The sequence below is a fragment of the Lithobates pipiens genome, unplaced genomic scaffold, assembly GCF_037356315.1.
Source record: "Lithobates pipiens isolate NorthernLeopardFrog02 unplaced genomic scaffold, aLitPip1_a1.2 Scaffold_28, whole genome shotgun sequence".
In the NCBI taxonomy this organism is placed as follows: Eukaryota; Metazoa; Chordata; class Amphibia; order Anura; family Ranidae; genus Lithobates; species Lithobates pipiens.
The window spans coordinates 159,944,753-159,960,116 of record NW_027507789.1 but is presented as its reverse complement, the minus strand read 5'-3'; the positions used below and the strand labels follow the sequence as shown (position 1 = coordinate 159,960,116).

Here is a 15,364-nt window from a genome sequence, read left to right as displayed (position 1 = left end):
CTCGAGCCGACTTATGAGACGACCCGTTCTTCCCAGACAGAGGCGAAAATGGCGGCCGGGCCTCACCGCTCGGACGCGGCTTACACGACCGGGGCACAGCTGGCAGTCTCTTCCTCTTCTGCCCTGCAACGACAGTCAAGCACCGATTGTCTTGAAATAGCTTCCCCAGCCTCCACAGTATCCCTTCTGGAGCAATCATTCCCAGACATGGAGTTCCCACCCTTGGGAGCTAACCTCCCTCAGCCCCAACTTCTAACTCAGCCTGGAGACTTGGGCCTACTGCAGCCGATCAATGTGACTGAACTCTTTGCTAAATTTGCAGAACTCCTGGACAGGGGCCTACAAAATACGGCTACCAAAATCACAAAATGACATCAAAGCAGATCTCCAGAACATCGGATCTCGCATTGAAACTATTGAATCCAAACTGGAAGCGACGATTTCCAGAACAAATCAAATCAAAACTCTGCTTGCCTACAAGTCTTACAAGAACTGGATACTGCCAATGCCAAAATAGATGACCTTGAAAATAGAAATAGGAGGTGCAACTTGAGTCCGGGGACTCCCTGAATCCTACAAGGACGTTCCTGAGACAATACAGGCCTTCATTAAAGATCTGCTCCCTGACACCCCACAACACCATCTAGAGCTTGATTAGGCTCACAGGGCCCTCAGGCCCCCCAGGGTTGATGGCCTGCCTCGAGATATTGTAGTAAAACCTCACCACTATACAGTGAAAGAAGCAGTCATGAAGAAATCCAGATCCCTGTCCAAGATCGTCTTTCAGGGACACCAATTACAAGTCTTTGCTGATATATCTCCCTCCACCATTCAAAAGAGACGCACCTTGAAACCGCTACTTCAAATCCTTATGAATAAGGACATTAAATATTGGTGGCTCTTTCCATTTCAACTGAAGATGCTATTCAATGGCAAACCCTACACCTTTAGTTCACTTCTAGAAGGGGGAACAGCTCTTCTTACGACTCGGCCTCATCTCTCACGACCCAATCGCTATGCAACAGGAGCCCTCTCCTCACTCGGCTAAAAGGCAACTTCCCTCCAGCCCATCCAGTCCACTGAACTCGATGTGGAAACCCGCAAGACACAAGAAATCGAAGGACAACGTCCCTCCTTGACTCACTATGAATTGCCTACAGTACAAGTCTTAGGACTTTGGGGGGATACTGGTTCCCTCTCGGGGACCTTGAGCAGGGAATTCGCCTAGACTATACCTCACCATGTGGGTGGGAACGACACTCAAGGTCTCCATCTGTGTTGGGGGGAACTGGCTAACCCCCTTTTTTTTTCTCTTTTTTTTTACCAATCTCATGTTGCCACACTCAAGTATTTTTCTTCTCCTGATTTGTTTTTCTTTATTCTCTCCTGGTCTTTGGGGAGATTCAAACGATTTCTAATGTTAACGTTGGTTCTATGGCCTTTTTGACAAGTTATGTATTGTTTAAATACTTAGATGGTCCTTCCTGCTAGGGCGGTGCTCATGCACCCCATCCTGTCTAGTGAATTCGGTATTGACCCTTCACTGGTCAGGATTACTCCCTATCTTTATCCCCTTTGGTAAGAGATTGGGGAGGTGTTTGAATTTTTATTTGCAGGTGGTATTTTTTTTTTTTTTTTTCTTTTCCACCCGCATCGGGGGTCATGTTTGTCCCCCTTCTTCCCTTCTGTGCTCCTCTCTTTCCCCTTTTCTTGCTCATTCTCTACTCTCTCTTTCCCCTAGAGGTCATCTGGAGAAGTTGGACACAGTCTTCGTCTACGCCAGTTGAAGCCACACGCCGGTCTGATTTTATCCTGGTCTATGAATCTTCTAAGGGTAAGTGCCTTTGTGTGCAGGGGTATTCCCACTCCTCTGCTCGATGGCGGTAACTGATCCAGACAAAATTCCCCTTAAGCTTATTACTCACAATGCCCAAGGCCTAAACTCCCCGGCCAAACGTCGGAAAATGTTTCAACATTTTCACTCCCAAAAAGTTGACGTAGCACTCCTACAAGAAACCCATTTTCCCAAACGCTTCCATCCTTTTATCCATTCCAAATTCTCTAATTTTTCACTGGCCAATGCAGACGATAAAACAAAGGGGGTGGGTATTTTTATTTCTAACAGATGTACATTCTCTCTCAAGTCAGAACTTAAAGATCCAGGGGGCAGATTTCTCCTATTGATTGGGGAGCTAGATGGTCATCTCTACTCATTTATCTCATACTACGCCCCCAACAGGGGTCAATATGCCTTCTTTAAGAGTCTTCTAGACACCGTGTCACCTTTATTGGAGGGGACTGTAGTTTTTGGGGGTGACTCGAATACGGCCTTTGACGCGGGCATGGACAAGGCTCGTCCTCCGGGTAAACGCCTTGTTCGACCCACTAAACAAAGTCTACGCATAGCCAAACTAATCTCCCAACATGGGCTGATTGATATCTGGAGGGAAATGAATCCTTCCCTGAGGGATTTTACCCATTTCTCTAGTCCCCACCAATCTTTCTCGAGAATAGATCACATATGGGTTACCTCCCATACCATTCCATTAACAAGCAGAGCTTTCATTAAAGACGTAGTCTGGTCGGACCACACTATGGTGGCGATAGTCTTCCGCCGCTCTGGAGTGGCTCGATCCGGTAGGAGATGGCGCCTCAATGAATCTATTTTGAGCAACCCGGGCAGGAAGGCGGAAATTGAAACCAAAATTAAAACTTATTTTCAAGTCAACGACACTCCGGAGGTTGGACCCTCGTGCCTTTGGGCTGCTCATAAGGCGGTTCTCAGAGGACACCTTATCCAAATTGCTTCTCAAATTAACAAAGCACAAAAATCTGATATTGTCAGATAGGGCCGTGAATTCCTGCTCCAATCTAAAAGGCACAAGGCTCACCCCTCCGAGGTTCCCATATCAGACCTGGATGCAGCTCGTGCTTCTTTAAACCTAGCACTCACTACTAGAGCTGAAAAATTGATCCGCTGGAATCAATCCCGTTTTTACTGCCAGGGAGATCGGATAGGCACACTTTTAGCACGTCGACTTTCGCCAAAAATCAAACACACTGCTCTCCCTAAAATCAAAATAAATGGTAGTACCCTTTCCCAAAATCCGCAACGCATAATGGAACAATTCCATTCCTTCTACCAATCACTCTATAGTAATAAAGACTGCCCGATGCAAGCGCAGGTTGATAGATTCCTCGATACGGTACAAAACCCAATTTTGAAATCTTCCCATCGCCAAATCTTAGATGCCCCTATCTCACAGGAAGAAGTCTGATGTGATCAAAAAATTAAAACCCCACTCTGCGCCTGGCCCGGACGGGTTCTCTATACCTTACTACAAATCCTTTTCCACCACTCTAGCCCCTTACCTTGCTCGTTTTTTCAATGAACTTCGGAGAGGGGGTACCTTAGAAGCTTCTTCTAATATGGCATATGTAACAGTTATTCCTAAACCTGACAAGGATCCTAGTGCTGTTTCCAACTATAGACCAATTTCCCTCATCAACAATGATCTAAAGATTCTGACTAAGATCCTTGCAGACCGCCTGTACTCATTCATTAGTCTGTATATCCATAAGGACCAGGTAGGCTTTATACCAGGCCGTGAGGGCTCTGACCAGACGCGTAGAGCCATTGACCTGATTTCTATCCTAAACTCCAATTGGGACAAAGGAGCTCCTCGACAAGGCTGTTTGCTTTCCTTGGACCTACAAAAAGCATTTGATTCTATTAACTGGTCGTTCATCTTTTCCACTTTACAGCGTTGGGGCTTTGGTGAGCACTTTCTCAATGTTCTGAGGGCTCTCTACTCAACCCCTTCGGCCCAGGTACGTCTGCAGGGATTTTACTCTGAGTCTTTCCCTATCTTACGGGGGACGAGACAAGGCTGTCCTCTATCCCCTCTTATCTTAGCTATAGCGATTGAATCTTTAGCGATTTCTATTAGGAACAACCCCAATATCAAAGGTATATCTTGTGGCTCCCAAACTCACAAATGCGCACTGTTTGCGGATGACATCCTACTTTTTGTATCCTCTCCCCTCATAACACTCCCTAACTTATGCCGCCTATTAGATGACTTTGGCTTGGTATCTGGCCTCAAGGTCAACTACAGCAAATCTCAAGCACTTAACATTAATCTTGCAGACTCACTCATCTCTAGGCTTCGAGATAGCTTTAAACTCTCATGGACCAACTCATTTATTACATATCTGGGAATAAAACTAACACCAAGGATAGATCTCCTCTATCAAGCTAATTACCCGCCGCTGTACAAAAAATTAGAGAGATCTCCTAAAGTGGTCGGGACTTCCCATGACTTGGCTAGGAAGGATCAACGCCATCAAAATGACTTTACTCCCGCGTATCCTTTACTATTTTAGAACCCTTCCGATACCAATAAATAAAAACCACCTTGGGCTCTTCCAAGCCAAAGTCATCAAATTTATTTGGGGGAAGGGTGGACGCAGACTGGCTAAGTCGGTCCTATATCGATCGAGGACGGAGGGGGGACTGGGCCTGCCAAACTTACTTTGGTATTTCCAAGCAGCACAACTTTCACAGCTCTCCAGAATCTACTCCCGATGGGAACACCCTGACTGGATACACATTGAGAGATTGGCAGTCCCGCTTCATACCCTTGATTTCCTTCTATGGAGCCCCAAAAAATCCAGACCCCCGATCATGTCGCCGACGCTGTCCTATTCATTCACTTTATGGGACTCCCTCAAAGGTAATGCACACCTAATTTCTTCTTTAGAACCCCTGAAACACTTATTTCACAACCCAGACTTCTACCCGGGCCTAGACATCAAAGCGTTCCAGTGGTGGCTAGATAAAGGGCTCTACAGAATAGGTCACTTTCTCAGACCCTTAGGACCCCTAACGAAGGCATATTGTGTAAGTAAACTAGACATGCCCAGATCTGAATTCTTCAGATTTACACAGATATCTGCATTTCTTCACAAAAAATACAGATCCTTCCCAGACGGTCCACAAATTACCCCTTATGAACAATGGTGTGGACAAGGCCTCGAGCAGAGGGGTGGGATCTCACTGGTTTACAGGGCACTCTCGGGTAAACAGTCCAAAACCTCTTACATGTTGGCCTGGGAAGATGACTTAGCCCAATCTTGGGACCTGGAGACTTGGCAAAGGAATTTTTCCTACTCATACAAGGGCATCATGAATACCGGTCTCATAGAAGCGAGCATTAAAGTACTTACCAGGTGGTACTTAGTACCCACGAAACTTGCCCACATCTTCCCGTCCACATCTCCTCTATGTTTCAGGGGCTGTAACCTTAGAGGTGATATGCTTCATGTTTGGTGATCCTGTCCCAGGGTGCGACATTTCTGGTGTAAAATTTTTTCCTGGATAAGCATTATTACCTCACAGACTATCTTAGCATCCCCCCTCATTGCACTTCTCAACTTCCCAGTCTTGGGAGCGCCCAAGATTACACAACGCCTCATCCACTTTATTTTACTGGGTGCCAAACTTACCCTGGCAAAAGCTTGGAAGACGCCTACTGTTTCACCCAGAGTAGCAAGGAAAAAGATTTCCTGGATCATGAATCAAGAAAAAATGGCCCGTTTACACTCCTGGGAAGTTGACTCCTCACCCGAGAGTCTCGAGGGGGCAACCTTCATGTTTCTTTGCTCGCAGAATTTGTTTGGCTTGCGAAACCAGGAGTGCCTTTGTCCCTCCGCATTCGCCTTGTCGGACTAGGAGGTCTTACTTGCTGACGGGCGGAAAAGCCACTTCAGAGCGGAAAGAGGGCCCATGCCTACGGCATGGCTCCTTACCCTTCCTAGATTGTGGGAGCAACGTGCACTTCCCATCGGTGACATTCTTAATGTCATCCAGCGAGGCCCCAAATAGCCTCTCACCTTGGAAGGGCAAATCCGCCAGTGCTTTTTTGGATGCCTGGTTCGCAGACCAGCATTTCAGCCATCAGGTACCAAAGCACTACTGCTGATACTGATGCCCTAGAGAGCAGGGGGACCGTATCCAGGGCCACATCACAAACATACTTTAGGCCATGCACCAACAGGTCTGGCAGTTCTACACAGACTGGGAAGTCTGTTGCTTCACCAATTCCCAGTGAAGCAATTTTGCCCATTCAGCAAACGCCTACGACACCAAGGCCAACACTAGTCGTAACACTGACCCCACTTACTGTACACATGGACTGGGCCACCGTCTCTGCCCTCCTATCGGTAGGGTCCTTGGAGACAGGAGGAGGAGTCCCTTCTACCAGAATCGTGGTTACTTTATTTATATCTGGATACCCCCATTACTTGTATTTAAACTTCTCAAAATAAGTTAAATACGGAAACACCTGAGCAGCGTGGGCCAGTTTGCGGGACCTAAAAAGAACTGCCTCCACCTGCTGTATCCTGTCTGTTCAGAGTACCCCGCACTGCTGGGATAAGTGCTGCTACAAGTGCCTTTTCCTGCACTAATCCGGACACAGAGTATCCTCAGTCCTGGTCCACATCCTCTGACACGGCAGAGAAGGGGCCACCCAAGATGTTCCCCGATTGCCCTTGTGGAGTGGGCAGTGACCGGAAAGGGGGCCACCTGCCCCTTCAAGGCATATGCTTGCACTACAATCTGTCTGATCCACCTGGAAATGGTGGCCGACGAGACCGCCATGCCTATCTTTGGAGCAGCCACCGAAACAGGGAGTCTGACTTCTGAAAGAGCAGTAGCAGACAAATACACCTTAAGAGTCGGAACCACACCCAGTGCGTGAAGGGCCACTTCCCTAGAGTGTTTCGGCTCAGGACACAGATGGTAACACAATGTTCTCATTGATATGAAAAGCCAAGACCACTTTAGGCAGAAAAGATGGTTGCGGACACACCACCACCTTATCCCTGTGGATAACGAGATAAGTCGACTTGCAGGACAAAGCCGCAAGTTCTGAAACCCTCTTGGCCAATGTGATGGCTACTAGAAAGACCCCTTTCTGGGAAAGAGTAAACAGGGGAATCTCCCCATTTTCAAAACGGCGGATTTTTGAAGCGCCGGAGGGACTACATGTCTCACCCCCTGAACAAAAGTACTCACTAATGAGCAAGACGCCAGGGGGTCTCAGGGGGTTAGGACGACAGCCAAGGCTGATATTTGCCCCTTAATGGTGCTTAACGCCAATTTCTGGTCTACTCCTTGCTGAAGAAACAGCAGGATCCTGGATATAGAAAAGGAGCGTGGATGCCATCCTTTCTCCTCACACATGGAGATTTAAGCCTTCCAGGTACGATGATATATCTTCGAGAAGATTTCCGTGCCCTCAACATAGTTGGGATCACCGAGTCTGATAGACCCCGGTTCCTCAACACCTGGCTCTCAATAGCCATGCCGTTAAAGCCAGTGATGGTAAAGCAGGATGGAGAATTGGACCTCAAGACAGAAGGTCCTCTCGTAACGGCAGTCGCCATGGGGCATCCGCCACCAGTCACACTAGGTCTGCGTACCAAGGACGCTGAGGCCAATTTGGGGCAATCAGCAATACTGGGATCCCCTCGCCTACCACTCTGCGAAGCAGACGTAACAGTTTCAGTGGAGGAAAGGCGTAGAGCAGCGGGTACTGATCCCATGGAGCCACCAGCGCGTCTGCCAACGGATCTCTTGCCCTGGACACGAATCTCTGTACCTTCTGATTGAGACGGGAGGCCAGAAGATCCACATCTGGTGTGCCCCACCTCAGGCACAGTAGCCTGAATACCTCCGGATGCAACGCCCATTCTCCTGGGTCCAGCATCTGGCGACTTAGATAGTCCACCTGCCAGTTCTCCACTCCCGGGATGTAAATTGCTGGCAGGGCCGGTACGTGTCGCTCTGCCCACCAAAGTATGTGAGCGACCTCCCGTACTGTGGCTGAGCTTCTTGTTCCCCCTTGGTGACTGGCGTATACCACAGCCGTGGTGTTGTCTGATTGGATCCTGATCAGACGCCCCTGCAGTCTCATCGGCCATGTGGAGAGGCACAGCCTGATCGCTCTTAGTTCAAGCAGATTGATTGGATTCTTCCGCCGACCAGAGGCCCTGAGCCGACTGAACCCCCATCACTTCACCCCAGCCGGATAGGCTGCCGTCCGTTGTGTTCACTGTCCACTTCAGAGGTAGGAACTACTTCCCGGACTGAATCACCGGGGACCTCAGCCACCAGATCAGTGAATCTGACTGACTGGCGATCCAGGGACAACTGAGATTTGTCCCATTTTGTGAAAATCTCCTTCTGCAGGACTCTGGTGTGGAACTGGGCATATGGTACTGCCTCGAAGGAGGCTACCATGAGACCCAGGACTCGCATGCAGAAGCGGAGCGACGAGCACTTGTGGTTCATCAGCAGTTTTACCGCGGAGAGTCTGCAGTTTTTCTCAAGGGAGAAAAAATCTCGCTTCCCTGGAGACCAGCAGCAAGCCCAAGTATTCCAGACGCTGGGTCGGTAAATCACCGACTTTTTTGCACCCTTTTGCCCACGTCCCGCCTCCATCTTGGCAACGAACGATTTGAGGACCACCGTCAGGGTGTCCAGGGGCGACCCGGTTGCAATTGCCTGGATTTCAGGGGAAGAAACACCAGTTTCTTCCCCTGAAAGGGACTTAGGACAGTGACAGTTCCACCCTCCTTACTGCTGCTGGCTGAGGGTCTCTTTCCCGCCGGACTCACCACCCTGAGGAGTTCTGCGCTATCCAGCAGGTAGTGCCTGTAGTCCCTGTTGGCTCCCAGGTGCAGAGGAAACAGCTGCAAATGGCACTAAAACCGCTCTGAAATGTGCTCAGGCTTCAAGAAAAATGGCCGCCCAGCGTCCTGCACAAGGACATAAAACACAGAAAATGGTGTGAGAGCACAGCAGCACATGCTGCCGCTAGAGAACACTAAAAAACGGTTCAGGCTGCCCTTGCCCACACCGAAAGCAGCCCCATGAGGTACAGGGACAAAACAATGGTGGTGAGCACAGCGCTGCGCAGGACATCAGCATGGCCTTACAGACACCTTCCAGGGGCATGAAGAACAGGACCCAGGACACAGCTAGTCAGCGCACCCTCCCCCCCCCCAGAAAGCCCCTGCATAGACACACACCGCTCAGAAGCATCCCCAGATGGAAGGGGGGGGGGGGGGGGGGGAGGGGGACAGGGAGAGATGAGAGGGAGGTGAGGGACCCCCAGATAGACCTCCCAGGGAATGCCCAGCCCTGCCGAGGTAGGGAGAGCTGTACTTACCAGTCCTGAAGAGCTGGGAGACATTCCATCACAGACCCACTCACTGATCAGTACAGGGTGGCTGCTGGCCCGGCATACTGCAACGCAGACATCAGTAGCCCGGTCATATGTATGCCCTGGAGCATAAAAGCTCACCGACCACCTCCAGAGCTGAGGTTTCGTCGTGGCTTGCCTAGCACGTAGCTGCAGCCTGCACACACAGGATGGCCTTGACTGGGGAGACTACAAGGATAAGAGTATCCAGCCTGTCAACCAGCCGGCTGTTGATAGCAGATCACAGGATCTATCATCTTGCTCAAAAAAAATAAAAAAATAAAAAATAAAAAAAAATAAAAAAAATCACGCTTCTGCAGAAAAAAGCATGGACCAATGGGCCCGAAGGGTTCCTAGGTCCTTCTTCACTAGGCAAAAGGAAACGGATGACTGCATGGCAGGCTGGAGGGTTGTTGCCCAAGGCAGAACTAAAGAGTTCTGAGTGTTGTATAACAACTAATGCCTAGTATTCTCCTATTGGTGGGCATAACAACCCAATGGCTAAGAGGAGCTGCGTTGGTCGGTGAATATAAGAAAAAAAAAAAAAAAAGGGGGAAGGAAGGAGCGGACCCTAACAGCCAGCGCAGCCACCCCCCCCCCCCCGGCCAAGTATGTACACCACACCTCATGCCCAGTCACACAGCGGCCTAGTATGGGGAGGAGGGAAAGAGGGACAGGGAGACCCCCTAGTCTATCTCCCAGGGAATGCCCAGCTGCTGAGTTTTCTCCTTCGCTGCCAGGCACTGATAAGCTGCACTGACTGGCACCGATGAGGCGACACTGATGGTACTGCCAAGCATGTTAATGGGCACTGATTGGCAGATGCCTGTGGCATACCTGATTTTCCCACGTGGTGGCCATCCCTGGCGGTTTTGGGCGGGCAGCGCTGATAATCAGCACAGACCCGACCCCCACCCCCCGGTCAGGAGGAGAGCAGCCGATTGGCTCTTCTCTACTTGCTTCTGTCAGACGTGAGTGAGGAATAGCCAATAAAAGGGCTATTCCTGTTTATTATTGTAACCAGCCATGATTGGACATTGCTGATCACGTGGTAAAAAGCCACCAGAGGCCAATTTCCAAGATCTGCGATACGGTGTGTCAGACTGACATACCGCATCACTGATCGCGGCTTATACTGCTGGGCGTCATTACCGTCATTTTGAAATAGGGGGAAGTGGTTAAGCTAGTGATTGAACAGCTCCTTAAATACAACCTTGTGGCTTGAAAATAAAAAGCAATAATTAAGGGAGAGCTCACTTAAAAAAAGTAAATTTTTTTTTTTTGCTTGCAAAAACACCCCACACACAAATAAATGTAAGCCCATTTAAAGACTCCTTCCCCTTTCCGCCAACGTAACAAATATGCGGCCCCAGTGCCCTGACCTTTGTTCCCATGGGAGAGTGCCGCACAGCGTGCTCGCAGCACAGAAACTGGGGTCTCACCGCAACACCCAATCACTGTGAAGCACTTCCCGCGTTTCTCTCTTAAAGTATACAATGCAACTTTCTCTTTCACGGGGGGTTATTGATCTAGGTTAGTGTTTGGGTCAAAGGTCAAGGTCAGTATATAGTTTGGGAAAGATTTCAGGAGATATCTATAACCCTTTACTACCAAATGAGAGCCCTGAAAAAAAAAAAAAAAAAAATACACCCTATGATATACACCTGGATGCACAAATTAGTTGTACAAATATGTACAGTTTTACAAACATATGTCAAAGTTGCAAAATTGTGCATAGGCATTAAGATTTGTTTTACCCTTAGGAAACGAAGGGGTTAATATACTAGTGTATAATAGGATTTTTTAAAAGCACATACCAGTCAAAATTAGGCACCGAAACCCAGAGGAATCTGGGAAAGGGAACACATGCAAACTCCAGGCAGGTAGCGCCATAGTTGGGATTCAAATCAAAAACCATAGTACTAGGCAGAAGCGCTAACCACTTAGCCATTATGCTGCCTACAAGTGCCTGAGTTTGTCTTAAAACAATCCTTCTGCATTTACACTAAAAAAGGAAAGGCCGGCGCTAGACACAAATCAGGCCTCTGAGATAACAGAGGACAGGTCAGCACATTACCTCAATGTTCTGCTGTTTCTTCAATGTCCCATTATAGACTTGGGTGGGTTCTACACCAGGCTGGAATTACAACTGCTGCAGTAGTCCGCAGAGAGGTCTCAGGGGAACAAGCACCTGGCTATGCTGTCTGATAAAGTATCTGGGACACATACAACCTAAAATAAAATTGCAAACCCTTTACATATACTGTACTACAATTATATGAAGGCGAAACCCCCAAGTAGTGAGAAAGTGGTAGCCCCAACCCCACCCTGTTCATTTTATAGACTTTAGCACCAACCGGGTCAGCATTAGAAGAGAAGCAGCATGCAGGAAAGATGAAGAACTTCAGTTGTCAGAGAAGTCCAAGAAAAATTAAGTCTAATGGCGCAAAGATCTGACAGCCTGGTATACCACTGCTGGGAGCAAAGAGGTGGGTATGACATGTGAAGGGAAAATGCGCCAAGTGTAATGAGATGCACAGTGGCGTCTCCCCATGAACCGTGCTATACAAATATATGGCAGGGTTTGCTGCTGTGCAGTACATTTTATATTTTACTGGGAACGCTGTGCTGTAGGTTACCCACCTCCTACCATTTATGTTACAGCATATTAATAAACAGAAATGTTCATACTACCTAATGGACTAGAGCTGCACAATTAATCGTCAAGAATCGTTATCGTGATCTTGACTAAAGTGTTTCAAAATTCTTTCTATGCAAAGATTTCTCTCTGCTCTTCTGAAGCCACAGCCTTCAAAAGAAAGGAAGAGAAAAACTGGGCAGTCTGCCAAGAATCAAAACATTCTTTATCAGCTGAACTTAAGTATAAACAAACATTGTAACAATTTGTCAATGGAATAGACTGTGTTTAAGTGAAAAAAGATTAACCACTAAACCTTTTTCTGACATTTGTTGGTTTCAAGATAAAATTGTATTTATTTTTTTTGCTAGGAAATTACTTAGAACCCGCAAACATAATATATATTGTCACACACACACACATCTCTATCTATATCTCTGAACTGGGTCCACACCCATTGGGGTGTGGAAAGCATTTGACCACACCCTTGCTATAGCATTCCTGGCTATATAAGCAAAAGACACTGCTCAGTTGTCTGAGGAAAAGGCAATGCCTTGATATGAGTCAGCCAGTCTTACTGTGGGACGTTTCATCCGTTTTGTGATACCATGGATGTAAAGCTGCTTAATATTTGATATGCTATAGTCACACGCACGCTTGTATCATTCTTTTATTTCTTATATTGGAGGATAATGCACTAGGCTGGTGCACCCTGTTTATTTCTTGATGATTTCATGTTTATTTTTATTTAAACTGTCCATTTCAGTTTTTGGTCAAATGCATCCTAAATGTTCGGGTTTGGTCCAAAATTTTCACTTCGGGGTACTACTACATTTCGGTCAACATTAAGAGATTTGATTTTTCTTATTTTAGGGGACATGTTTTATAGCAGAAAGTAAAAAATTTTTTTTTCCCATTTATAGAACAAAAAAAAAAAAAACCCAGTGGTGACCAAATATCAAAAGATTTTTTTTTTTTGTTTGTACAGGTTGCATGACTGCGCAATTGTCAAAGTAGCGCAGTGTCGCATAGCAAAAGAGGGCCTGGTCACGAAGGGGGTTAATCTTCCGGAGCTCAAGTGGTTAAACAAAAGCTGATGAAAACTTGCAAATCTGCTATGGGTGTCACGGGATCTCAGCTCCCATCAGAGCCCCAAAAACAAAATCTCTTTGGCTTCACCATATTCTCAATGTCATTAGCAGTTCTTTGGCTCAATGTGTGATGCCTAAAGCTGCACACTGATTGTGGACAAATTACCACCCAAAATAACTAAAGAACGTCTTTAGATCCCCAGCTTGATATTACACACTGTAAATAAAGAGTGGATGAAAAAAAAAAAAAAAAAAAAAAAAAAAAATTATATATATAGGAGAGAGAGATAGAGAAAATACATTTATAAAAAAAAAAAAATTATATATATATATTTTTTTTTTTTCATTCTTTGAGGAGGAGATTCACACGACTGTGTATTAGCACAAGTTTTATCATATGTCATGCACAACCAATAGCAGATGAAGATCTATTAAAAGATTCAGAGAACAAGTATATCCATGGCAACCACAAATATGCACAGATTAACCTCTTCCATGCCAAACTGTATGCTGACAACTAAGAGGCATGTCTGTAGTAATCTAAATACGAACACCTCCTTCTATAGATAAATATTTTAACATATCTGCTGCCATTGCTTACAAATCCTTCACCACCAACCCAATCATCTTTATTGCTATGCTATATTGCAGGGATATGCAATTAGACCTCCAGCTGTTGCAAAACTACAAGTCCCATCATGCTTCTGCCTCTGGGTGTCATGCTTGTGGCTGTCAGAGTCTTGCTCTGTGTCATGGTACTTGTAGTTCTGCTGGAGGTCCACTAATTGCATATCCCTGCTCTATTTCATCAATATGGATTGTGTGTTTTTAGTTGCCTTTCCTGTATGCTGCCCTGCAACCTAAAATTTCTGCTCCCCCACACCCATCACTCCTCGCTTTGCATCTTCAACACATCTTCTCTTCCAGCCATTCCACAGCACCCCAAACTGATATCTTTGGGCAAGATTCTCTTGCAGGACACCCTGTCCTTCACATTTTGAGGATGCGAAAACGAGGAACGATGGAAATGGGTTAACGCCTTATCCCAATCCGACCCCTGTCACCAAAATTTCACTTTAAAAACTGAGATTTTGTTTTAAAATGTAAAAGCTGTAGCAGCTAAAGTAAACCAACCTCTTCCCCTAAGGGTCCAGGTCCCTTGCTGGTGTTGGCATCCGGTGCCGGTCTTCAGGAATCTCCATTGATGCAACTTTTGTGCAGGAATCAGTCATCCCACTGCACAGGGATCAATGCTGGCAATGTAAACTGAGCTGCACATGTGCAGCTCAGTTTACATTTTGCTGAAGATTGCAAGCAGGCAGGTATATTTTTAATCATAAAACAGACATTGCTTGTCTCTTCTGTGATCTGCAGATTCATCAGGACCATCCCAGATCCCCAAAAAGTAAAACTAAACTTGATAATCCCATGAAGTCTTCCTAATTTACAGCAAGTGATGAAATGTCATCAGCACACCAAGGATTCCTCAAAAGGGTCCAAAGCTTTATTCACATGGTCACTGTACACATTTGGCTGTATGTGTACCGCGTGACCATGTTAATAAAGCTTTGGACACTTTTGATGAACCCTTCACCGATTTACCTACGGTTTCCAGCTGGTGGTCATTACAGCACTCAGTATTACTACAGCCATTTTTTCAGGAATGTGCGCGTGGAGAATATTGCATTTAGAATTCCTAACTTACAAGAACATCAGTGCAGATTTCAGTAAGCTCCGCTTCGATCTTTTCCCTGTATTCTTTAGCCATCTGTTGCTTCTTCTCATTGCCTTCAGTCTTCTGTTCGATGCTGGAGATCACACGCCAGGAGGAGCGACGGGCACCTACAACATTTTTGTAGGCAACGGACAGCAGGTTCCTCTCTTCATTGGAGAGCTCGCCGCCCTGCTCGGTCACGGCTTTCATGGCAGCAGCCATATCATCGTAGCGCTCAGCCTGTTCAGCAAGCTTGGCTTTTTGTACCAGGTCACTTTTGTCCATGATGATTTCTGTTTAGAAAAACCAAAAACATTTTACAGATGGGTAGTGTAGATTAGGAAGGAAAGCAGTATGGTTTCAGACACAATATTAAATACAGTAAAAATAAAAAAAAGGTATCAGATTATCCCTGTCCTATTTTAAAGTCAATAGGGCAATTTACTCTAAATTTTATGAGCAGCTACCTCGAAGAATGAGATCTTCAACTCCTTCAGGGCAGGAGGAACATCTTTCAGAAACCACAAATGTTACAGCTGTAGCCTAAATGGGTGTGAGCATTTGATGCAGTCAGTGGAAGCCCCCTTAAACTTGCCTGAGCCGATTTCGACCCAGGGCTGGCTGTGCATAAGAGCAGCAGTTCTCTCCC

General features: G+C 46.6%; 1 protein-coding gene across 1 annotated transcript in view; it reads right to left on the bottom strand.

The window, feature by feature from the left end:
• Window positions 1-15,364, bottom strand: part of YWHAB (tyrosine 3-monooxygenase/tryptophan 5-monooxygenase activation protein beta) — a 51,823-nt gene that overhangs the window by 20,436 nt on the left and 16,023 nt on the right. The window contains exon 2 of the mRNA XM_077459799.1: window positions 14,707-15,008. Within this exon, the coding sequence (XP_077315925.1) occupies window positions 14,707-15,000 (294 nt within the window). The 5' untranslated portion in view covers window positions 15,001-15,008. The remainder of the gene's footprint in view (window positions 1-14,706; window positions 15,009-15,364) is intronic.